General features: G+C 44.0%; 1 protein-coding gene across 5 annotated transcripts in view; it reads right to left on the bottom strand.

The window, feature by feature from the left end:
- MDGA2 (MAM domain containing glycosylphosphatidylinositol anchor 2) overlaps positions 1–25,576 on the bottom strand; it is a 691,558-nt gene that overhangs the window by 223,737 nt on the left and 442,245 nt on the right. For all 5 annotated transcript variants that reach the window (XR_012669127.1, XR_012669125.1, XR_012669126.1 and 2 more), the window contains one exon: positions 10,399–10,692. Coding sequence is in view for 1 of the 5 variants with exons in the window: in XM_048853669.2 (XP_048709626.1) it covers positions 10,399–10,692 (294 nt within the window). In the remaining 4 variants the exon portion in view is untranslated. The remainder of the gene's footprint in view (positions 1–10,398; positions 10,693–25,576) is intronic.

Raw genomic sequence — 25,576 nt, 5'->3', positions numbered from 1 at the left:
CTGTGCTGAAATTCCAAGGTCAGCAGGGAAACTGTTTCATCCTCATATTCATTTGCACTCATCTGCCCTTGCAAGAGACATAACTATAAAAAATGGGAGATGTTCCTAATTTCTTTTGTTGCAATAATGAACATTAGACCAGGGTCCATACTCTGCATGAGGGCCTGATTCTCAGCTTTCATTTATTATTTATATTCCAGTGGTGCCTAGACGACTGAATGGATATCAGGGCCCTATCATGCTAGGTACTGTACGGACACATAGTAACAGACAGTCCCTGCTCTGAAAGACTTACAGTCTAAATAGACACTATGACAAATAAGACAGCCCATGAACTCCATCTTATTATAGGGATGCTAAACAACCCTAGGTCGCATTGACTGCAACCGGTGTTCAGTAATTCTGAAAATCCAGGGTGATGTTATTTCAGCTATGTAGGAGGCATGCAAATATTTCTTTTCCACTTCACTTTGTGAAGACCTAGCAAAAGTACAGGCCCACAGGCAAAATTCCTATTCAAGTCAGGGGTACCGTAGAATAGCTACCAAATTAGACCTTAAAGGGTGTGCAATGCTACATAGTTTAGACTGCTCCTTGCTGAATAATAATTAAAAAATGACAATATGTTTTTTTCCAAGAAACTCTGTGGTGTTTCAGCTTTCTGCTGCCAAGACTCCTTAGAAATCCTTATACGCACAGATTTATTCATTTTCTTTAAGGAACCCATTTTTATGTGCTTGTCACCTTCCAGACCGGTGAGGGGTTGTGTCCCTGTCTGCCCTGGGGTGTCTCACAATGCTTTGCTGTTGTAGCTCCCAACCTGGGCAACTCACAAGCAGCCTGCCAGCAGGCAACGTCACCCCTGAGTGTATGTATAGCTGCAGCCCTGGCCCAGCCGCTCTGACCCCAGCAGCCTGTCAGCAACACTCCAGTCACACTCTGGCTTCCTCCAGCCTTGGTTAGTACTTGCTGGGTGACCCCAACACACTCCCAGTCCCAAGTATTCCCCAAAACATGGGTTCTGCACTGTCCTGCCCTCCCCTGGGTGGTTCAGATATCAGAGGTTTGCTGTCCCTGTAAAGGGTCAATATGCAACAGTTTGCTACTTTAACTGGCATTACCCAAACCATTCAGTTGAAACACAATATGGATTAGTTTTGATTAAAAAATAAACCAAGTTTAACTACAAAGAGAGAGAGAGATTTTCAGTGAGTACAAATATATGGTATTAAAGTCAGATATGGTTACAAGAGACAAAAATAAAACACTTTCTAGTAGCAAAACTTAACAAGCTCGACTAGGTTCAAGGGAAACTCCTTACCACATGTTCCCAGCAACAGGACTGACCAAATTCTCAGGCCAGGATCCCTCCCAAAGTCAAAGGGCTGATTCCTTGGTCTTCTTAGGTGAGAGAGAGAATGTGTGCACACAAGCAAGCTTGGGCTATTTTTGCCCCTCACTTTCATCATCCAGTCTCCATTTTCCCGAGGGTTACCCCTAGATAAAGCTCATTCCAGCTGTGAGGACAGAGACAGAGTCTCGCGGTGAAAGAGGTTCCATATTGTTGTTTGCTAAAATGCAGATCGAGCTGTTCCTGCCCCTCTTTGTTGCCGAAGAATGGCCATTTTACTAGTGATCGCCAATCAACTTTGATGACCCCTGTCTAGAGGTGTCCGCTTGTTGTTGTCTTTCAGAAACCAGTTTACCTCCTCCCCAGACTTGTCTGCTAAACACACTGTAGTCATAATTTCATCTTATGTTCATAACTCTCAATACGCATTTCATACATGCATTACACAAGACTACTGATGATCAGTGTGTTGTTAGTTTTTCAGTCATATGTCACAAAGCATGCTTTGCACAAAGATTATTACAATAATGTATAGGGTGTGAATACAGGGGTGCCTTCGGTCACAGCGCTCCATTCTGCTAGTAAGGCACAGCTCACCCTAACCCTAAACTCCTGGAGGCATTGATTCTCATGCAGAAGCAGAGACAATGCTTTGACAAGACACAGTATGTTCTGCCCCTGCTACCCAGAGTGGTAAGAATGGCAGGTGCAGAAGGCAACTGGTTACTTGCTCCTCTCTCCTCCCAGCAGTCTAGGACTGACAGAGGGGGCAGTCTCATACCATCCTTCACTCACAGAAACTCCAGGCTGCCACGACTGACTTGACCCCAGCATCCAGGGATCACAAAGGAGGCATAAAGTCCCTTTTGTGCTTCCTCTTAACCCTCCTCTATGTGCTGAACACTTTCCTTCCATGGCATAAGATCTGGCCCCAAATGCCTTTTCCTTCAAATGTTGCTCTTTCCTCTTTGGCAAGGATTTATATTTATATTTAATTTCTGTTCTTTAGGTAGCACTGGCCAATATGGTCCTGTCCTTTGCTTCCCAGTACAGCAGGACATCACAGCAGTAGGGTGAGATGCTTAGTGAGTATATAATCCCTCTGCTAGTTCCACAATAGCACAGCACTAAAATACTGTAGGTCCCCTATAACGTGGGGCTTAGAGAGACAGACAGACAGACAGAGACTGACAGTACAGTTGTGCGTTTTTAAAAATCTATTTCGAGGTCAGAGGACTGTCTCCTTGTCTTTCCTATAGACTTTGTACAAAAAAACCCCACAAGCATCCCAGGATGCCTTTCACCCAGGCTGTAAAGACCAAGCCTAACATGAGTTCAATTACAGAAGCTGCCTATATTGCTCGCTGGTTTCCCTTCTCACCTCTATATCTCTACCTAATCTGTACATTAGGTATTTTCTGACTTTACTGTAATTTATAAGCAGAGGGACCCGAGTAAAGGATTTACCTGCTTGTTAAAGGGTACAGTATGGACAGACTCACTGTGCCACTACGGTCTGCCATTGTGATAGATTATGTTGCTGCAGTCCAAGGGCAATTGAACATCTATAGCGAAAATTCCCAGCTGGTTATTTCATTAGACACATGTTTGGACAATTACTAAGGAGATGTGCAAACAATCTTGCATTGGCAAAGATATTGACTAGAGCACAAAATCTTTCCTATCTTCAGCTGTACAATCATAGAATCAAAGCAAAGTGGACTTGATTCTGAGCTCACTCACACTGATGTAAATCCAGACCAACTATTTTGAATTCTACTGATTCACTCCAGATTTACATTAATGAAACAGATCATCATCAGGCCCAGTATTTCTTGCTAATGAACTGTGCTCTATTCCAAATACTTTTCAAGTACATAAAAGGTTGTTTTAAAGAGGAGGCTGATCAGTTGTTCTCCTTATCCACTGAGGACTGGCCAAGTAGTAATGGGCTTACACTGCAGCAAGGGAGATTTAGTTTAGATATTAGAAAAAACTTCCCAATTCTCAGGGTGGTTAAGCACTGGAATAAATTGCCAAGGGAGGTTGTGGAATTTGTGTCATTGGAGGTTTTTAGGAACAGGTTAGAGAAATAACTGTAAGGGATGTTTTGTGCAGGGGACTAGACTAGATGACCTCTCGAGGTCCCTTCCAGTCCTACATTTCTATGATTCATACATAGAACCTCGGGTTATAGTGAAAGGAAATTCAATGTACCACAGTCCTGTTGTGCAAATCAAATTACCTTGAAGTATATTTGATGTTTTAAGAGGCTTTACAAGTATGTGGAGACCAGTACATTTGAAAAGCAGTTTATGCTATCAGCAATATTTTATGTAGCACCAAAGTAATATTACAGCATATAAAATGAAGGCCCAAGAGGAAAGAATAACTTCTCATGAAAAACTATTCTGCCCTTTCCAGTATCACCACTTGATAAGGTACATGATGTAAACATTTGATCATATTGTACCTGATGGCATTTTTTATTTGTTGAGTGTCCTGTTCTGGTAGAAAATGTGGAGCATCTAAATTGCTCTTGGACTCCATTCTTTTGTGCCAACAAAGCTGCTTTTCTTTTCTTTTTTTTCAAAACTTGAATTAAGTTAAGTTTGCACATGGGGATGCAGAGACACAAAGGAAATGGCCAAAGGTGTGAAGAGATGAAGCCCAGGGGCATTTCACTGCACAAACCTCTCCCATTTCCTACTTGGTGTCCTTCAACTCAGGCTGGATCCGGAAGAGCAATCTTTCACAACATATTTTAAGTATAATGCCTCCTGCTTGGGGACTCCTACCCACTTGCCTCTGGGCAAGGATGCTGTCTTCCGAGCAACAGTTCCCAGGTTGGATAAGGAGACCTGTGTTCACTGGAACCTCATGTAGGCTCTGCAGGAGGGCAAGACCAGCTTTAAAAATGCATGGAGCCTCAGAGTGCAGGCTGTGGTCCTCCCAGGAAACTCTAAAAGTAGTTTAAACTAATGGGAGCAATGCACCTAACAACACACGTTGGACAGGGAATATACTGAAGGTGAGCAGCCCGGCCTAAGTTACTGTACTCCCAAGGGACTGAGTTAACTGAAAATACACAAATGCAATGCAAATGGACTAATGCCGATACAAACAGCCCCCACACCCACCGAATGCCTTGCCTGCACATCAGGGCTCCCTCCCAATATACGCCCTGTAAGAGAGATAATAGTGCTGAGTACTTACAGGCCAAATTCTCACTCTGAAATGCCCAAATGTTGGCCATTTCATAGACGGTGGGACCCACTGCTGTGGATAAAACAGTCCAGTGAGTGTGCAAGAAACTGCAACAGGGTAGAGACCCCTTAGAAGCCACTGAGTCCCCGTGAACCGGCAAGGCTGAGGAGCCTGATACCATTCATCTGTGTCCCTTGCTGTCAGTGTTCACGAGATCCATCAGAGTGACTTTGTTCCTTGGTAGGGTGGGACACGGGGGCAGGATGAGGTAGTCACCATGTCCTGGAAAAGGTGTCTCCTCTCTTGTTTCAGGGTCTTGTCCACCTTACAGTTTTCCCTGGTGTCTCCAGCTGGAGCCTGGGGATGACTTAGTTACATAGGACAGAGACCCCACACTTCATGGAGCTCCAGGGGGCACACCTCTAACTTTAGGGCTGCCTCCTTTTAGTGGCCCTCCCCTTGGGTGCGGGAGGGGCAGGGGAAATCCTTGTGTTGTGATTTTTTCCACAAGGATTCTGGTGAGCATTCCCAGCCACTCATGAGAGGTTTATGTTGCTATGGCAAAACCCATGGGTCCAAGAGAAGCTGTGGGGGGTAGCCATTATCCTGGTTTTACTGTTGCAAATGGGGCTGTATTTATATTAGATCCCAAGGTTCTGCAGGGAAAGACTGGCATGGTACTCACACCCTGTGGGATGGAGAGGCTTGGTGGGTTACACAAGCAATTGATGCGTTTAAGAGAAAATGTCAAAAGAGTCCACAACAGATCCCAAACCTACAGCTCTCCAGTGTAATCTGAGCACCCTCATGGCCTTTAATGTATTTATCTTCACACACCCGAGGGAGGAACGGAAGTGCTACTATCCCCATTTTACAGATGGGAAACTGAGGCAGAGAGACACTAATTCATGTGCCCAAGGTCACTCGGGAATTTTTGGCGGAGCAGGGAAGTGAACCCTGGACTCCGGCTAATGACCTAACCACTGGATCCTCCTCCCAGGTCATGAGTATGGAAGGAGCGTAGATTTTGCTGTATTTGAGTATAGAGTGGTCTCCCGAGAAGGTGGTTGGGATATCATCGACTGGGGGCTTTTGAAATTGCACTAGAAAGTATGCTGACCAATTCTGCACTAGCAGGAAGGTGGACTAGATAATCTAACTGGTCTTTTCCATCTCTGACTGCCATGATTCCTTTGCACTCCATGGCACATCTCCTACCAGAATGTCATGATGCTGAAGAGGCTTACAAGGCCCGAATGATGACTTAGTGCTCACAGTATAAACCTGTATCACAAAGACAGTCCTTGTCCTAGGAAACTCACAATCTAGGAGTTTGACAATACACAATATGGGAATAAACACACATACATGAGGTGGGTAGGTGGCAAGGGAACATTAATGATGGGTGTATTTGCACACAGTAGTAGTCATGGCGGGGTTCATTGTTCACAGTGGCCGCATGAAAAACGCCTATTCCTTTACACATGTGACGCAGCTGACTTAAAAACCACTGTCAAGGGGAATTTTGCCTGGGTATGAACTGAGGGAATTGGACTCAAATGTTCAGTTTTATGGAAGCGGTTGCATCCCAGGATGGGACCTAACTAAGTTTCATTCAGCTTGGCCACAGAGGTGATTTGGTTTCACACATAGAGCTTGTTTTTATGCCATAAAGAACTGGATTGTGTGCAACTAGATACATTACACTTCTTCATACCTCTCTCCTCACACCCCCACACACTGCAGAAAAAGCAAAATTAATGAGTCATTACATAATTCACAGAGTTTCACCAAAATATCACTTTCTATTTAGAACACAGAATCATCCAAGAATAAATCATACAGCCATTACTGATTTAAAATCACTGACGTTTCTTTATCTCAGATAAAATTAATAGTATTACCATTATAAAAAGAACACTGAAGTTAATGTTAACATACATACACACACACACACGTCTTCTCCAATACCTCAAAGATCATTATGAAATCCATGCTTTCCCCATTTCTATTCAAATTCTCACTTGCTAATATCAGCACAAAACGAGTAGGAATCTAAACAAAGACACATTTTAAAAAAAAAACTCACCCAAAGACCTTTGATATACTGCTGGCCTCTCATAACCATGTTCTTGTTGTTTCTCCCAGCACTTTCAAAACACATCAGCTGGTGCAAATAGTGTGGTGTTTTTTTGTTTTTAAATCTATAATATAAACCAGAGCTTTTCCCTCTAACATTATAACAAAAGTATTCGTAATGTTCTAGGTTGAGAGGCATGGGAGAGAGACTTTGTTACTTATCTCTCAGCTATCTGAGAGCTTGCTCCGACAACTTCCATGGAAGTCAAGTGGAGAAATTCCACTGAGTTTAATAGGGAACTGATTGGGGCCTGAGACGGGTAGTTTCTGAGAAGTCTATAGAATTGTGGGAAGCAAGGCCCAGCTTTCGCAGTCCATCCCCATTCAGCAAAACACATGCTTAGCTCCTATTGATGTTAATGTTGATCACGTGCTTAAATGCAGCCCAAGTGGGTGAGCCAAAGCCCACCGGAATCAATGAGAACCTTTACAGTGACTTCAGTGGGCTTTGGATCAGGCCCTTACATATGCAAGATGGGACACAAAACAGGGGTAAAACAAGTGAGCAAACTCAGCAGGGTTAGTGAGGCACTGTAAGGCCAGTGGGTCTCAAAGCCGGGCCTGAAGAGTTGGCAGACAGCAAACACCTCCAGGCTGCTAAGCATCAGCAGCTATACCCAGCTTGTATTCCCTTATCTATGACCTGCTGTGGACAGAAATTGCAGGAAGTCCCGCCTCAAGGAGTCCGACAGGCAGCAGCCTCATGGCTCCTGAGTGGCTCCCACTCTATATAAACCCCAGGGGCGTTCCAGGAAGTGTCCAGGCAACAGCATAGATCTCCTGTAGCTGCCACGACAATACAGGCTCTTGAAAGACCTCAGCTTGATTTTGACCTCTCCTCCTGGCCTGGACCCTGAAACCTGACTCAGACTCTGACGCTGGGTATGCACCTCAGGCTAGAAGCTGCCTACAAACTCCTCCATTACTTGCAACTTTAGGTTTGACTTTGCTCCTCTCTGTCCTTGGCAGCATGCTGACAGGCACAGACTGTCCAGAGTGCTCTTCCAACATTCCCCAAAAAACCTACTCTCCTCCAAGGACCCCACAAACAATTCAGTGCCCAAATGAGGCTGAAACTCATGTTTCTGGTTTCTAAATGGATTAAACAAGGCTCTCCAAGGTTGTGTCATCACGGGGAATTCCAGGGTGGAGGACAAGGCACACAAATCCCAGATTTACCATTACGAAGGGGAATAGACTGGAGAAGGCAGACATATGGACATCTTAGCAGCTTCAAAAAGCCTAAAACCAGATTTTCATTAGGAATATTTCTAGTTAAGCTCTCCTGTTATCTGCAACACCTCACTCAGGTAAAACTGCACCCTATCCCAGGTGCTGGAGGGATCCCTCTAATAGCCCACCTCTGCTACTATCCTTACTGTTTGTATGGCATTAGCATCTAGAGAGGCCCAGCCTAGACTCAGACCCACTGTCCAAGGTGCTGCACAAACACAGCATAAAAGACAGTCCCTGCCCTGAGGAGTTTCCTGTTTAAACAGACAAGACAGAGAGAGGGTGCGAGCGAGAACAGAGGCAGTGATTTGTCCCAGGCCACACAGCTCAGTGGCAGAGTCAGGAACAGACCCCTGGACTCCATGCTCCTCAGCCAGTGCCTTGCGCATCAGAACACTATCGTCACATTTACTTTGCGTTCACTTCCCCATGCGGGGCTCTGGAGACCACTTTCCCCCAAGGTCCCCGCCACGTGACATTCAATTTCACGCTCCCAAGAGTTTTCCTCAGTGCATCTGCCGCTGGACACGACTCCTCTTGTGCTCAGCAAAAAGTACAGAGGAAGCTAATGTAGCTTTTCTTCCTCTAAAAGCTAACCTCTTCCATGGCACTGAAGTGTTAACGTATGAGGAAGAATTAGCCAGTTGGTGTCTTTATTAAGGAGGGACTAGCTAGTCTCCTGTGGGGGTGATCTAAACCCATTGTGGCTTGCATAAGCATCTAGCCCATGGGAGGCCACTATTCCATTGGAAGAGAGAAGAGGAGAAAGTGGAAGGAGCAGATAATACATTCAGTTACAGAGCCTTGGGGCAGAATCTTTAGCAACAAAAATCCATGTGGCTATTTGTCATAAGAACATAAGAATGACCATACTGGGTAAGACCAAAGGTCCATCCAGCCCAGTATCCTGTCTGCTGACAGTGGCCAATGCCAGGTTCACTCCCTCTGAGGCATCTAACAGGTAATGATCAAGTGATCTCTCTCCTGCCATCCATCTCCACCCTCTGACAAACAGAGGCTAGGGACACCATTCCTTACCCATCCTGGCTAATAGCCATTTATGGATTTAACCTCCATGAATTTATCCAGTTGTCTTTTAAACCCTGTTATAGTCCTAGCCTTCATAACCTCCTCAGGCAAGGAGTTCCACAGATTGACTGTGCACTGAGTGAAGAAGAACTTCCTTTTATTTGTTTTAAACCTACTGCCCATTAATTTCATCTGGTGGCCCCTAGTTCTTATATTATGGGAACAAGCAAATAAATTTTCCTTATTCACTTTCTCCACACCACTCATGATTTTATAGACCTCTATCATCTCCCCCCTTAGTCTCCTCTTTTCCAAGCTGAAAAGTCCTAGCCTCTTTAATCTCTCCTCCTATGGGACCTGTTCCAAACCCCAAATCGGTTTAGTTACCCTTTTCTGAACGTTTTCTAATGCCAGTATATCTTTTTTGAGATGAGGCCACTTACATATGTTTGTGAGCTTACATGTATAAGGGATGTGCCAGTGTACCTCTGCATATCTGACCGAAGTGTAAAAAACAGGTGAGCAGCTCTGTTAATCACAAATGGTTTCTTCAGCAAGAGACCACCAAAAATAAAAATACCATATTAAAATAACTGACTATATTATTAATTGGGAGGAGAATAGCAGTATTACTTAGAGGCCCCAACTGAGATCAGCGACTCATTGGCCAAGCAGTAAACATACACATGGCAAGAGAGAGTCCCTGACCTAAAGAGCTGCTTGGTTCATCTATATCAGGAATAACTGAGTGGCGCATAAGTCACTTTATTTAACAGCGAAAATAAGAACCAGCATTTTTAACTTGATTTGATTTTCAGACTTGAAAGTCTCCTAGAGACCATCTTATCTGTCACTTACACAGACATGACAATGAATTAGTGTCCCCACCTCATTCTCTGATCATAAAAGCATAGTGTTTGCAAAGTAATTTATTTCCCCACATTCTCTCCTAAATGTGACTGAATTTTATGGCAACACTGTTTATAATTCACAGATTGAGACTCTAAAAAGTTCCCCATGCAAAGTGTGTTAACAGTTCCGCATACACCAAGCCCCATGAACTTTTTTCTTATCTCACATAATGTCCATAAGTGAAATCAGTATGGGGGCCACAATTTACAGAAACACACTCTTCTACATGAGTTATTTGTTCTGGCACTTAAAGAAGAGTAATGTTAGACATCCACAGAATAACACAGGTTCATTAAAAATTGACAACAGCATTATCAGATACTTTTTAAATCAATGAGTAGCTTGTGGCATTTTTATTTATATGGTATCTGCATATTCTAATCATGAATTCTGGGAACCACAGAACCAAAACAGCAGGACACCGATGCATGGAATAACCAGCAGGCTCCTATTGCTATGAGTTTACCAGGAAACAATCAAGTCATTTCCCCCCAAAATGCATAAGAAGAAAATAAGAATTTACTTACACTGCACAATGAGCTGCACCAATGCTTCTCTGGGTTTCACATTAAATCCATTGTACTGACTGGTCTGACATCTGTATGTTCCTGTCATCTCCCTTGACACATTCACTATCCTCAGTATTCCATCATAGCTCTCCATCTGCATGGATCCATCTGGCATTGCAATCTCCTTATCAGCTCTGGACCAAAGAATGATAGGTTTGGGCTTTCCGGTCACCTGGCATTGTAGTTCTATAATGTCTCCTTCCCGGGTGACTAAAGGTGATTTTTCTTGTGGAACAGTCAGATTGGGCGGAACTTCAAAGGGAAAGGGGGGGGAAAGAAGAGAAGGTTCCCTAGTTAGTATTTACAGGGAAAGTAGTTGCAAAAATGAAGAAAAGATACATTGTTGCTACTAGTATTTTTATGAGATGAACCTTTTGGTCGCATGGCTTTCCGTTGAAGTATGTTTGACCTTGCAAACTTTTTTTTATCATAGAACTGACTGCAGACCACATATAGAACAGTCAAGGACTAAAGACAACATTCAGAAATCTGTCACGACATTACCCGCAAAGGCTTTTCTTAATGCACATTTTAAACCTACGAACAAACAACTCTGGGAAGGAACATTTGAACAGTTCTTTCCAACAAGTGTCACGTAATCCCTTGACTAGGACCTTGGCATAACGATGATAAGAAGAGGTGGTCAATGCAATCAGTGCTCGTGTACAAAATACACGATAACATTTCCACTTTTTCCTAGACAGCTTGTTCCCCCGTTTGAAAGAGTCTACCAGGGAAGGTGCGAGATCAGAAGTAAGTGCAGCTTGTAACTATATACTCGTGTCACCAGACTAGTGTTTGTGCTAGGAGCCTATTAGCATTCAGCTGAGCTTTCCGCAGTTAGCCCCATTAGAGATGGCACTTCTGCCTCTGTACTTTACGTAGCTACTTTTGATAAGTACAGAGCACTAAGAGCGTCAAAGACTTGAAGAGAACATTTTTGCCATGTTCAATTATCGTCGCAATCTCATCACGCTATATTCGTTTTGTAACCCAGCTTTTTCTTCTCTCTTAGCCGTGGGCTTAATGCAGATCAAAATACATTTCCTGGAGTTGTGCATGATTTCTAGATGTGAACAGCCACATTGGGTGCCACACAGTCTTGTTTCAGAGTAACAGCTGTGTTAGTCTGTATTCGCAAAAAGAAAAGGAGTACTTGTGGCACCTTAGAGACTAACCAATTTATTTGAGCATGAGCTTTCGTGAGCTACAGCTCACTTCATCGGATGCGTTTACTTGCATGGATAACACCTACAAGTGATTGCTAGCTTTGTAGTAGGTCCATTTAAATACAGATACGTGCAGTGTGTGGAGGGAAAACCATGTGACTGGGTGCAGAGCCATGCGATAAGTACATTTATCATGTATCATTTGCCCACCCTCAGGAGACTATCCACCCCCTAGGACTTGTTCTAAGGCTTCAAATCTCTCAGCACATTCAAATACCACAGTTTCCTTTTAATCAGCCTGCCAGAGAAAAGTTGCTTCTTTCCCCCTAAAACATGGACTTTTTTTAAAAAAAAAATTACCCTACCCCCAGCCAGGATGGGCAAGATTCAGTTTGCACCAAACCAAACCTTCTGTCCATAAAAAATTGAAACATTCAAACCTGCCTCAGTGCAGGGGGCTGGACTAGGGAGCCTATCGAGGTTCCTTCCAGTCCTACATTTCTATGATTCGTTGATTCTACCTCACAGCCCCGCAGGGCCAGAAGTGGGACCTTTGTACTGGTGAGAAGGGGAGACAGAGCCCCATCATCCCCCTGGGACCAGCGCTCATTTCTAGGCCTGCAAGATCCTTCAGTATCAGACTTTAAAACGGGGACATTTTCAGGCACAGCAATGCTCTTTTAGACTATTTCACAGGCTTTAGTAGCTCCCTCCTAACTCTGCCATAACGGAGGCAAACTGGTTTTACAGAAGGATATAAAAAAATGAACCTGTACTTAAAATGCAGATCTTTCTAAAACATTGCTAGAATATATTCTTGTGTAACATGTGAGGCACAGACCTACAAAACAGGTGATGGTATTGGGCACAATGGCTTGATGGGGCATCATCTGGCAAATCCTAAATACCTCAGTCAGAGCCTCGCCAGCCATGAGTATTGCAGTCATCCCAAGCACATGGGGATAAAATCACTACACCCCCCACCCACGTTGTGTTCTTTCACTCACAGGCACACAGGGAAAGCGTGTGTATGCGAATACATGCTTATATAGCAAACAGACTGAACAACAAACTATCAGGAGCAGGCTGAAGAAGCTGACGTGAAATGAAGGTTTCTCACTCAAAAAGAACAGACATGGGAATACAATGGCTTGAGAAAAAATACATCTGACACCTTTCCCTTTATACCAAATGCCACATACTGACATGGGAGAAAGAGAGAATAATAGCATGCAACTCATTACACAGCTGTTCTCAGTCCCGATACCCATTATAGCAATAGGGTCGGGGGAGGGGGGAAGGGAGGCCAAAATGTCGTTCCCCCAGGGAATCACCATGGCCGAGCTGCTTCCCCCCAAAAGAGGAGGAAGAAAATACTGATGGAGTTTCTGACTCAGCAGAAACAAGATAGCACTCAAAGAATAAATCTTTCTCGGATACAATATTTATCAGTACACTCAGACCACATCTCACTCTCCCCCTCCCCACAGACACTACTGCAGTAACAGCAACAATAATAAACGATTTGTCGTCAGAAGTCAGGCAAGTTAACAAAAGCAGCCCAGCACCAACAAAATCATCTCTGCCCAGAATCTCATAGACTCACTGAAATGCAGGGCTGGAAGGGAACTCAAGAGAGGTCAGGTTGTCTAGCCAGACACTGAAGCAGGACCAAGTAACTAGATGATCCCTGACAGGTGTTTGTCCAGCCTGTTCTTAAAAACCTCCAGTGAGGGGGATTCCCCAACCCCCTAATATCTAACCTAAATCTCCCTTGCTGCAGATTAAGCCAATTATTTTTGTCCTACCGTCAGTAGATATGGAGAACAACTGATGACAGTATTCTGTGTGCGTGTATATAGATATAATATGTGAACCTTTTCTGTAGAACTACTGCCTAGCCAATTACACCTCATTTTGCATGTGATTTTTCCTTCCTAAGTGTAGTACTTTGCTATTGTCTTTATCAAATTTCACCTTGTTGGTTACAGACCAATTCTCCAGTGTGTCAAGGTCATTTTAATACTAATCCTGTCCTTCATATTTTAGAGAACCCTCCCAGCTTGGTGTTGTCTGAAAATCTGATAAGCATCATCTCAACTCTATTATCTAATTCATTAGTGAAAACAGTACATAGTACTGGATCCAAGACAAGACTCGCGTGGAACCACAGTAGGTACGATCCCCCAGTATGACACTGAACCGTTGATAACTAGTCTTACCCTTCTTCGTTTGTGGTCTGTTTAGTGAGTATTCGAAAGGTGGCTGAAGTATTTAATTTAAGGAGGCCAGAACAAAGTGGAAGAAAACAAAATACATGAACATTTAGCTGGGCGATGATAGCCAAGAAGGTTATGCAAAAGCATACAGAAATTTAGCCAAGAGATCTTAGATTTTGAGATCAATAGGGCTGGGACATCATTTTTTGTGATGGTTTTGTACAGCACCCAGCATAATGACATGCTGATCCCTGATTAGGGTCTCTAGATGATACCACAACTGTCATTAATGGGAGCAAATATGGATACAGGAGGCAAGTTACACAGGGTGCTGATGGCAAGGACAAGAAGCTAGTGTTCGATGCAGTTATCAAGAGGATGCCAATGGAAAGATTTGGAGAGGGCATGAATGGAATCAAAACAGTGTGCAAATTACTTGACCTCAGTCTTAAGTATCTAGTATGCACACACAAAAAAAGGAGGACTTGTGGCACTTTAGACACTAACAAATTTATTTGCGCATAAGCTTGTGCTCAAATAAATTTGTTAGTCTCTAAGGTGCCACAAGTCCTCCTTTTCTTTTTGCAGATACAGACTAACACAGCTGCTACTCTGAAACCTGTTAGTATGCACACTTCACCGATAGCATCCAGGGACATGAGTTTCAAGCCACTACTTGATTTACAGCAGCATTTTGAATGGACAGTTGGAGGACAGAGAAGGCGAGAGACAAGGAGACTTCAAAGAACAAGGCTGTTGCGCTCATGGTAAAATATTACCGGTCCAGGATGTGGGTTTTAGCGGTTTGGAGGGATAATAAAGGATGGCATTCTGAGATGTTGCCGAATAAATGCTCAGGAATTAGTGACAGCCCAGATATGGAGGTGGCAGAGGGTTATTACTTACACATCTCCACAGGTGTGCACGATGCTCTGCAGACATATAGGAAGACCATTTGCAACGAGTGGATAACCTAATTAGGAGAGAGAGAGGTTGTGGCTCTGGGAGAGAGGGATAAAGTTCACAAGTATTTGGCGCATGGAAACACCAAGAAGGGACCGGGCTGTGTAGAGTGGGCCAATGGCAATTGAACCAGTAAGGATGGACCAAGTCAGGCAAAGGAATGTCTGTGCATCAAGAAATAATCCCACACTGAGATTAGACTGAGTTAATCAGCCAAGATAATGGACGGAAGCCCTTCACTTGCGTCATTTAAAACTATAGTGCTCAAGGCACTAAAGGACATTGAAGGGAACTACATTGCTGTGTCAGGGAGATAAGAAGCCCCCTTATTTAGGGCTTTGCTTTCTCCAATTTCTACAAAGGTCAAAGGTGATGTTCTGGACCCTTAAAGTGCATCTCCTGCCACAGGCAGCTTTGTGACAGATGCATAGTTCATGGCAAAGACGAAAAAGCTGCTTTGGGAAGAGGGTTAACAAGAGGCCTGGCTGAAACTGGCGACAGCTATCCAAGATGGTCTGTGAAAGGCAGCCTCAGAGCTACCTCATTAAGCTTTAGTAAGGCAGCCATTAATCATCATTAGGGACCTTCTCTTTCTTAATGGACCATTTCCTGGAAGGAGAGTGAAATTGTTTACCAACCCATACTGTGTGTTTGTCTTCAAACAACTGTTTGGGGAAACTAGGAAGGGGATTTAGCTGGCATCTTGAGAATGGGCAGAAGAAGAGTTGGTATCTGGACAGCTAGTGAGACTGCCAGTCCTGTCGAAAGGGATTGCTTTCAAAAGATGTAAACTTTTGAACCTTTCATTCACTTTTCCTTTCTTCTTCTCGGGAAGTAAGCTGAGAAGGTCTTATGTAGTTTAGCTTAAGAAAAGTGTAAATCTAGAGGTGTCAAGCTATTTATTTTCTTTTAATTCCATTATCTCTATTTTTACTACTTTTTAAAAATTAGAATGGCTGCTGCCTGGGTAATTTCATGCAGCCACTCCATGGAGAAGAGAGCCCCTTATCCTCAAAGCAAAGGTGTACACAGATAAAGAGATTGTAGAACCTACACTCCCATGCCAGTTTCATTCAAGGTCAGGGATGGAGTTCTCTGCTCCCATCAAGTTGTGTTGCAGTCAGGCTTTGGTGTGCAAACACAGTTGGGAAGAGCTATAAGACCAAGGAGGACATCAGATTCAGAGAAGATGTGGATCAGTGAGATCTGCTGTGATAGCAGCTCATCATCACCACCTTGTGCAGTAACACAAAGGCAGGGAGACACCTCACCACACAAACCGTGTTGTAACGTGTCGTATAAGGGGCAGATGAGTCCACAAATAAAGAATAAAACTCCTGTATACATTCGATATCAAGTAATTATAAAAGAAAAACATTTTAAAGCAACCCACAATTTCTTTTTCGCTTCATGAACCTATTGCTTGCAATGATAAACCGTTCAAAGGATGATGTCTCCAAAAATCAATTTACTCCAGTAATAAATAAGTCATTTGTTTCCACCAGAACCCATTTGACATTGGTAGACTGCTTATAAATGATCACTGTTGGACAATGCTTGTGGCTTACAAATGTCTTAATTATACAACTAATTATACCAAAGAATGCTCTTTGTCATCATGGAAATAGACACTACTGTGGTTTTAATAAACAATTTGAACTAAAATGAAGATAATTCTTTCATGTGTTGTCAAAGGCAGAATGAGACGACCAGCAAACAGAATGCTTCATCAATAGATCAGGGCCCCAAGTTCTAATAAGCAAATGAGGTTTAATTAGCAAATTCTTTAGTAGATAATTGATCAGCTTAAAGATCAGATCATCACAAGGAAGATTTGTGCCTTGACGTTCTACTAATACATTCTTGTAATTTTTGAGTTACTCTGCCAGTTCACAGTAATGTGTTGGTATGGAAAATATGACTCATTCTAGAGTCCCATCAAAAGGAGTGACACCAATGGATTCTGATCAGGCCAACACTGGACCCGTAGTCCCATCCACATTGTGCTCTATTCCTGGGTTTCACGGCTGCAGAACTAGGATGTTTCCTAAGAGGATATTTCTGCTTCAGCTTCTACAGCAGCAGTGAGGCAAAGCCATGTCCAGCTGCACACCAGCTGACCAAGCCTGCTGTTTTCACAGCCAGGGACTTGAGTCTGTGCACACTCTTTTTGACCATTGCAAGATGGGCCCTTATCTTCAAGATGTCCAATGGCCCGGGTTGAGCATATTCAAAAAGTTCGCCTAAAATTCTGGAATGAACAACTTCACTCCTCTGGAAAAATGGGACTTTGTCCCAAACGAGCAAAGCTCACCTGTATAGGAAAGAGCGCTTTCTCACCAGCGGATTCATCAAGGCTGTGGAACCAACTCCCCCAGGAACTAGGGACTACCAGAAACCTCACTAAATTCTGCTCCAAGTACAAAGTGCATTTCTCCTGCCTTCTCTAATGGAAACACACAGCATCACGGGCATTTAAAAGCAAAACCCTGCCAAAGCAATACACTATGTTGCATGAACAATTCTCCTCCTAAGAGGATGAGAGAGAACAAACCACAGGTGACAGATGTTTTGGTTTGGTTTTGATTTTTCCCCAAAAAAGGTTAGTAGTGATTGGATGTCTAACATAGCGAGTGCCAGTGAAAATGAGGTAAGATCAGAGGCTAAAATAAGGAAAGAACAAGACAAATTTGTTGTGTTCAAGTCACCAGGACGTGATGAAATAAATCCTAGAATACTCAAGGAGCTGACCGAGGAGATATCTGAACCATTAGTGGTTATCTTTGAAAAGTCATGGAAGATGGGAGAGATTCCAGAGGACTGGAAAAGGGCAAGTATAGTGCCAATCCATAAGAATGGCCATACTGGGTCAGACCAAAGGTCCATCTAGCCCGATATCCTGTCTTCCGACAGTGGCCAATTCCAGGTGCCCCAGAGCGAATGAACAGAACAGGGAATCATCAAGAGATCCATCCCCTGTCGCCCATTCCCAGCTTCTGGCAAACAGAGTATGGGGCATGAACCCTGCCCAACCTGGCTAGTAGTCATTGATGGACCTATCCTTCATGAATTTATCTAGTTCTTTTTTGAACCGTGTTATACTCTTGGCCTTCATAACATTCTCAGGCAAGGAGTTCCACAGGTTCACTGTGTGTTGGGTGAAGAAGTACTTCCTTTTGTTTGTTTTAAATGCACTGCCTATTAATTTCATTGGGTGGCCCCTAGTTCTTGTGTTATGACTGTTATAGGCATAGTTTGACTTCTGTTTGGGGAGGCGGAGCAGTTCCAGTCATGCCAGTGGGGACGCATGTGGGGGGCAAAATTCCATGCCTGTCAAAGAGGTGCCATTTCGGGGTGTGTGTGTCGGGGGGCTTTATTTGTGATTCCAGGGGAATCGCTAAGTTTGTTGGTTGGTTGGTTGGTTGTTGTTTTTTTTTCCAGATAATAACTTAGAAATTATCTGACAGGAACACTGTATCTAATTCCTATATCAAGAAAGAAAATTAAATAAATATTAGACCCACTCAACTCTTAATACTAACATGTTCTGACACCTTGTAGCAAGTCACTTAAGGGACACTAGTTAGGTTTAAAATTGTAATGTATATTCTTACTCAGATACTCTTACTAATGTCAAAATGGACCATCATGATCATGGATCTGACCTCCTGCACATCGCAGGCCACAGAAATTCACCCACTCACTCCTGTAATAGACCCCTAACCTCTAGCTGAGTTACTGAAGTCCTCAAATCATGGTGTTAGGACTTCAAATTACAGAGAATTCACTATTTACACTAGTTTAAACCTGCAAGTGACCCATGACCCATGCTGCAGAGGAAGGCAAAAAAATTCCAGGTCTCTGCCAACCTGACCCAGGGGAAAATTCCTTCCCAACCCCAAATATGGTGATCAGTTAGATCATAGAATCATAGAATATCAGGGTTGGAAGGGACCCCTGAAGGTCATCTAGTCCAGCCCCCTGCTCGAAGCAGGACCAATTCCCAGTTAAATCATCCCAGCCAGGGCTTTGTCAAGCCTGACCTTAAAAACCTCTAAGGAAGGAGATTCCACCACCTCCCTAGGTAACGCATTCCAGTGTTTCACCACCCTCTTAGTGAAAAAGTTTTTCCTAATATCCAATCTAAACCTCCCCCACTGCAACTTGAGACCATTACTCCTCGTTCTGTCATCTGCTACCATTGAGAACAGTCTAGAGCCATCCTCTTTGGAACCCCCTTTCAGGTAGTTGAAAGCAGCTATCAAATCCCCCCTCATTCTTCTCTTCTGCAGGCTAAACAATCCCAGCTCCCTCAGCCTCTCCTCATAAGTCATAACCCCTAATCATTTTTGTTGCCCTTCGCTGGACTCTCTCCAATTTATCCACATCCTTCTTGAAGTGTGGGGCCCAAAACTGGACACAGTACTCAGGATGAGGCCTCACCAATGTCGAATAGAGGGGAACGATCACATCCCTCCATCTGCTCGCTATGCCCCTACTTATACATCCCAAAATGCCATTGGCCTTCTTGGCAACAAGGGCACACTGCTGACTCATATCCAGCTTCTCGTCCACTGTCACCCCTAGGTCCTTTTCCGCAGAACTGCTGCCTAGCCATTCGGTCCCTAGTCTGTAGCGGTGCATTGGATTCTTCCATCCTAAGTGCAGGACCCTGCACTTATCCTTATTGAACCTCATCAGATTTCTTTTGGCCCAATCCTCCAATTTGTCTAGGTCCTTCTGTATCCTATCCCTCCCCTCCAGCGTATCTACCACTCCTCCCAGTTTAGTATCATCCGCAAATTTGCTGAGAGTGCAATCCACACCATCCTCCAGATCATTTATGAAGATATTGAACAAAACCGGTCCCAGGACCGACCCTTGGGGCACTCCACTTGATACCGGCTGCCAACTAGACATGGAGCCATTGATCACTACCCGTTGAGCCCGACAATCTAGCCAGCTTTCTACCCACCTTGTAGTGCATTCATCCAGCCCATACTTCCTTAACTTACTGACAAGAATACTGTGGGAGACCGTGTCAAAAGCTTTGCTAAAGTCAAGAAACAATACATCCACTGCTTTCCCTTCATCCACAGAACCAGTAATCTCATCATAAAAGGCGATTAGATTAGTCAGGCATGACCTTCCCTTGGTGAATCCATGCTGGCTGTTCCTGATCACTTTCCTCTCATGCAAGTGCTTCAGGATTGATTCTTTGAGGACCTGCTCCATGATTTTTCCAGGGACTGAAGTGAGGCTGACTGGCCTGTAGTTCCCAGGATCCTCCTTCTTCCCTTTTTTAAAGATTGGCACTACATTAGCCTTTTTCCAGTCATTCGGGACTTCCCCGGTTCGCCACGAGTTTTCAAAGATAATGGCCAATGGCTCTGCAATCACAGCCGCCAGTTCCTTCAGCACTCTCGGATGCAACTCGTCCGGCCCCATGGACTTGTGCACGTCCAGCTTTTCTAAATAGTCCCTAACAACCTCTATCTCCACAGAGGGCTGGCCATCTCTTCCCCATTTTGTGATGCCCAGCGCAGCAGTCTGGGAGCTGACCTTGTTCGTGAAGACAGAGGCAAAAAAAGCATTGAGTACATTAGCTTTTTCCACATCCTCTGTCACTAGGTTGCCTCCCTCATTCAGTAAGGGGCCCACACTTTCCTTGGCTTTCTTCTTGTTGCTAACATACCTGAAGAAACCCTTCTTGTTACTCTTGACATCTCTCACTAGCTGCAGCTCCAGGTGCGATTTGGCCCTCCTGATATCATTCCTACATGCCCGAGCAATATTTTTATACTCTTCCCTGGGCATGTGGGTAAGACACACCAGGCAGATACCTGGGAAAGAATTCTCTGTAGTAACTCAGAGTCCTCCACGTCTAGTGTCCCCATCTAGCACTGGGGATTTTTGCTACAGTCAATCGCCGATGGGCCACATGGCATTTTAGGCAGTCCTGTCATACCATCCCCTCCATAAATTTATCAAGCTCAGTCTTGAAGCCAGTTAGTTTTTTATGCCCCCACTGCTCCCTGTGGAAGGTGGCTCCAGAACTTCAGTCCTCTGGTGGTTAGAAACCATTGCCTAATTTCAAGTCTAAACTTGTTGATGGCCAGTTTATATCCATTTGTTCTGGGATTGGTCCTGCTTTGAGCAGGGGGTTGGACTAGATGACCTCCTGAGGTCCCTTCCAACCCTGATATTCTATGATTCAAGAGCGGGGATGAAATATTATGTGAGATTGTGCTGTGTGTGGGTGTGGAGCATCAGAGAGAAGATTTTTGTAAATATGTTGGTACCGTGTAGTATGAATTCTGTAAACACTTTTGTGAGAGGTCCCAGACAATTGGAAAAAGGAAAATATAGTGCCCATATTTTAAAAAGGGAAGAAAGAGAACCCAGGGAACTACAGACTGGTCAGCCTCACTTCATTGCCACTTAACTTAAATAACTCCTCTCCCTCCCTGGTACTTATCCCTCTGATGCATTTATAGAGAGCAATCATAGCTCCCCTCAGCCTTCTTTTGGTTCAGCTAAACAAGCCAAGCTCTTTGAGTCTCCACTGATAAGGTAGATTCTCCATTTCTTGGGTCATCCTAGTAGCCTCCTCTTCACCTGTTCCAGTTTGAATTCATCTTTCTTAAAAATGGGAGACCAGCATTGCACACAACATTCCAGATGAGGTCTCACCATTGCCTTGTATGATGGTAATAACACTTCTCTGTCTCTATTGGAAATATCTCACCTGATGATCCTAGGACTGTATTAGCCTTTTTTCACTGCCGCACCACATTGACCGCTCATAGTCATCCTGTGATCAACCAATACACCCAGGTCTTTCTCCACCTCTGTCACTTCCAACTAATAAGTCCCCAGCTTATAGCAAAAATTCTTGCTGTTAGTCTCTGAATGCATGATCTTGCATTTTGTTCTATTAAGTATCATCCATTTTCTATTACTTCTATTACAAGGTCATCCAGATCTTCTTGTATATTCCAGTCCTCTTCCGTATTGGCAATACCTCCCAACTTTGTGCCATCTTCATATTTTATTAGCACACTCCCACTTTTTGTGCCAAGGTCAGTAATAAAAATGTTAAATGAGATTGGTCCCAAGACTGATCCCTGAGGAACTCCACTAGTAACCTCCCTCTAGCCTGAGAGTTCATCTTTCAGTATGACTTGTTGTAGGCTCTCCTTTAGCCAGTTCCTTATCCACCTCTCAGTTCTAATATTAATCCTCATCTTCTCCAATTTAACTAATAATTTCTCTTGTGGAACTGTATCAGGTGCCTTCCTGAAATCCAAGTAGATTAGATCTGCTGCATTTCTTTTGTCTAAAAAGTCAGTTATCTTCTCAAAGAAGGATATTAGTAACTTCTTACCACCTCTTCAATACAACAATTGAAACAATTATAGAAAATCAACAGTTGCTTTCCATCATTTAGGCTACTTACTTTTTGTAGTTCACCAAACTTGGAACAGATCATTTAACTTAAGAAAGGGCTGTTAGAATGTTTCCTAACCTTAAACACCCGTTAATCACTCTGTTTATAAACAAAATTCTGACTCCCTGCCCCAGGGGCACGAGCTGGGAACAGCACGTCTCCCGTCTCCTCTGCAGAACTCATTACACTGCACACTCAAAAAGCTTATGCTCAAATAAATTGGTTAGTCTCTAAGGTGCCACATGTACTCCTTTTCTTTTTGCAAATACAGACTAACACGGCTGTTACTCTGAAAACTGCACACTCAGGCTGCCTGCCTGAGGCTTGTAGTTTGGGGGGCCAGGGGAGTGGGGGAGGGCAACACCCCCTTGCATCCCCAAACTCCACCTATGTGCCAATCTATAAAACAGGAAATAAGGACAACCCAGGGAAATACAGACCACTCACCTTAACCTCAGTACCTGGAAAGATAATTGAGCAAATAATTAAGCAATCAATTTGCAAACACCTAGAAGATAATAAGGTGATAAGTAACAGGGGCATTGCCAGCAGATCGAGGGACGTGATCTGATCATTCTCCTCTATTCGGCATTGGTGAGGCCTCATCTGGAGTACTGTGTCCAGTTTTGGGCCCCACACTACAAGAAGGATGTGGAGAAATTGGAGAGAGTCCAGCGAAGGGCAACAAAAATGATTAGGGGACTGGAACACATGACTTATGAGGAGAGGCTGAGGGAACTGGGATTGTTTAGTCTGCGGAAGAGAAGAATGAGGGGGAATTTGATAGCTGCTTTCAACTACCTGAAAGGGGGTTCCAAAGAGAATGGAGCTAGACTGTTCTCAGTGGTAGCAGATGACAGAATGAGGAGTAATGGTCTCAAGTTGCAGTGGGGGAGGTTTAGGTTGGATATTAGGAAAAACTTTTTCACTAGGAGGGTGGTGAAACACTGGAACACGTTACCTAGGGAGGTGGTGGAATCTCCTTCATTTGAAGTTTTTAAGGTCAAAGCCCTGGCTGGGATGATTTAGTTGGGGATTGGCCCTGCTTTGAGCAGGGGGTTGGACTAGATGACCTCCTGAAGTCCCTTCCAACCCTGATATTCTATTATTCTAACAGTCAGCATGGATTTGTCAAGAACAAATCGTGTCAAACCAACCTAATAGATTTCTTTGACAGGGTATCAAGCCTTGTGGACAGGGAGGAAGCAGTAGACATGGTATATCTTGAACTTAGTAAGGGCTTGTCTACACTGCACTTTACAGCGCTGCACCTTTCCCGCTCAGGAGTGTGAAGAAACATTCCCCGGAGTGATGCAGGTTTCAGCACTGTAACGTGCCAGTGTAGACAGAGCACCAGCAGAGCGCCCTCCCAGCGCTCGTGCCGCGACTCTGCAGCCACATTAAAGCACTGCTCAGGTCAGGAGTGTTTCTTAGGAGATTTGGGTCATCTGTTTAATTTGCATCAGAATCAGATTTGGAAGTCTAAACGGTTTGGGAGCACACAGATCTGGAAAGGTAATGGCTCGAGCGCATTACCACTGAACCTTTAAAACTACACTTGTCCTGCAGAAAGGGAGGGTCTTTAATTTCACAAACATCCAATGAAATTCACTCCTGATGCACAAATGGAATTCTATAGGCTCTGGAAATGTGTCATGTCCCCTGGTACTGTTATCCGTTTCTGATTGGTGGGAGGCTGCTACAGCACATCCCATGAAAGTTAGCTTCAGCAAACTTCCCTTCCTCGCAATGCAGCATGTGAGGTTTTGCGTCCTCCCCTTTCGGCAGCAGTGGGAATCCTGCCGGAGTAAGGAATGAAGGATCATACCCAGAGTCAGATAGCTGATAGATAGCTGATAGATAGCTGATCGATGCTCAGTTCTGGCACTTGGAAAATGTGTTTGTGCATGGACCTTATGTTCATCTCTATCACAGCAGTTATGAATCTTGATGAATCACTAATGACCTTCAAATTCAGATTGAAACACTTTCAGCTTTCCCTAATTGGGTGATGAAGTCATACAAATAGACATGTCTTTTAAGCCGTTAAGGAAGACTGGTTCTGAATGGTATTTTTTCCTCCCTCTTTCTCTTTGTCTTGCATGTTACGGGACAGTGAACCTAAGTACTGACATAATACATCACTGCCTGCAGAAATTATGAAAAGCTGACAGGTATGGTCATCTGAATGATGCTTCTGATTTATTCTATTACTATTCTATTACTCTTCCAGATGATCCTATAGCAAGTAAAGATAATGCACTGGTAACTTTCTGCTAGAGAGGCTACGCATGAGTGCACAGAATGCCATTCTCCCACATGCATCCATCAGGCCCCAACATTGCATTTGCCAGCTAACAATCTTCTCTCTCTTTCCACTTCACTCCTGTCCCAGTTAGTAAGATGAGCACTGCTAAACTGTACAGCTGGAGTGCATGCTACACTACATCGAAAGCTCAGGTGTGTGAGGCTGTTGCTCATAGGCTCTGTCTTCACTGCCTTTGTGATAAATAAACATGAAGATAGAAATTAGCACTCCAAGTATCTGAATCACTGATTGTTTTGTCTGTAAGTCTGTGGCCCAGTGCATAGAGCACTAGACTGGGACTCAGGAGACCACGGATCTATTCCCATCTCTGCCACTGACCTGCTGTGTGACCTTTGGCCAGTCACTTAATCTCTCTGGGCCTCAGTTTCCCCATCTGTAAAATGGGGATAATGATACCAACCTTCTTTGAGATCTACTGAGGAAAAGCGCTAGAGAGAGTTTAGGACCCAATCACATGGTCAAAAGATGAACCAAGGATGGACACCAATATGGACACGAGTGAGCACCACAGGGGAAGGGGAGAAAAGTCTTCATGTGAAACTTGTTCCGTTGACTGTGCATCCTGCCTTCTCTCTCTGGTCTTGGGTGACATGCCAGAGTTTTGACAACTACTGTTACCCTGTTTTACAGCTTTTCCCTCTGAGATGGGCAGCACTTGTGTAATTCCTTTGATGTTTTTTTCTTGTCCCTCACACCTTGATACTGTTCCAGAAGGCTGGCAAGTGCAACAGTGAGAACCTGTTTTCCAAATGTAATAATAGCCAGCCCTAAACATCCTGCTAGATCCTTTGAGTGTTCAGAGATCTCTCCTCTCTCTATCAGACAGATGTTACTAACTCCCTTCCTCAGCTGGTCTAGATGGGGGACCAGAGAACCCCCAGTGTCTATGCTAGCTTCTGGCAAAGGTGGAAAATGGTGAAAGGCAGCCCTGGCCTCTCACCTACTGGGGTCCTGCAGGGCCAACACAGCCCAAGAAAGGAGGCAGCACTGGCCATGGAGGAGGCAT

The sequence above is a fragment of the Caretta caretta genome, chromosome 6 (genome assembly GCF_965140235.1).
Source record: "Caretta caretta isolate rCarCar2 chromosome 6, rCarCar1.hap1, whole genome shotgun sequence".
Lineage (NCBI taxonomy): Eukaryota > Metazoa > Chordata > Testudines > Cheloniidae > Caretta > Caretta caretta.
Note: the sequence above shows the minus strand (reverse complement) of the source record. Positions and strands in the feature narration are given on the sequence as shown.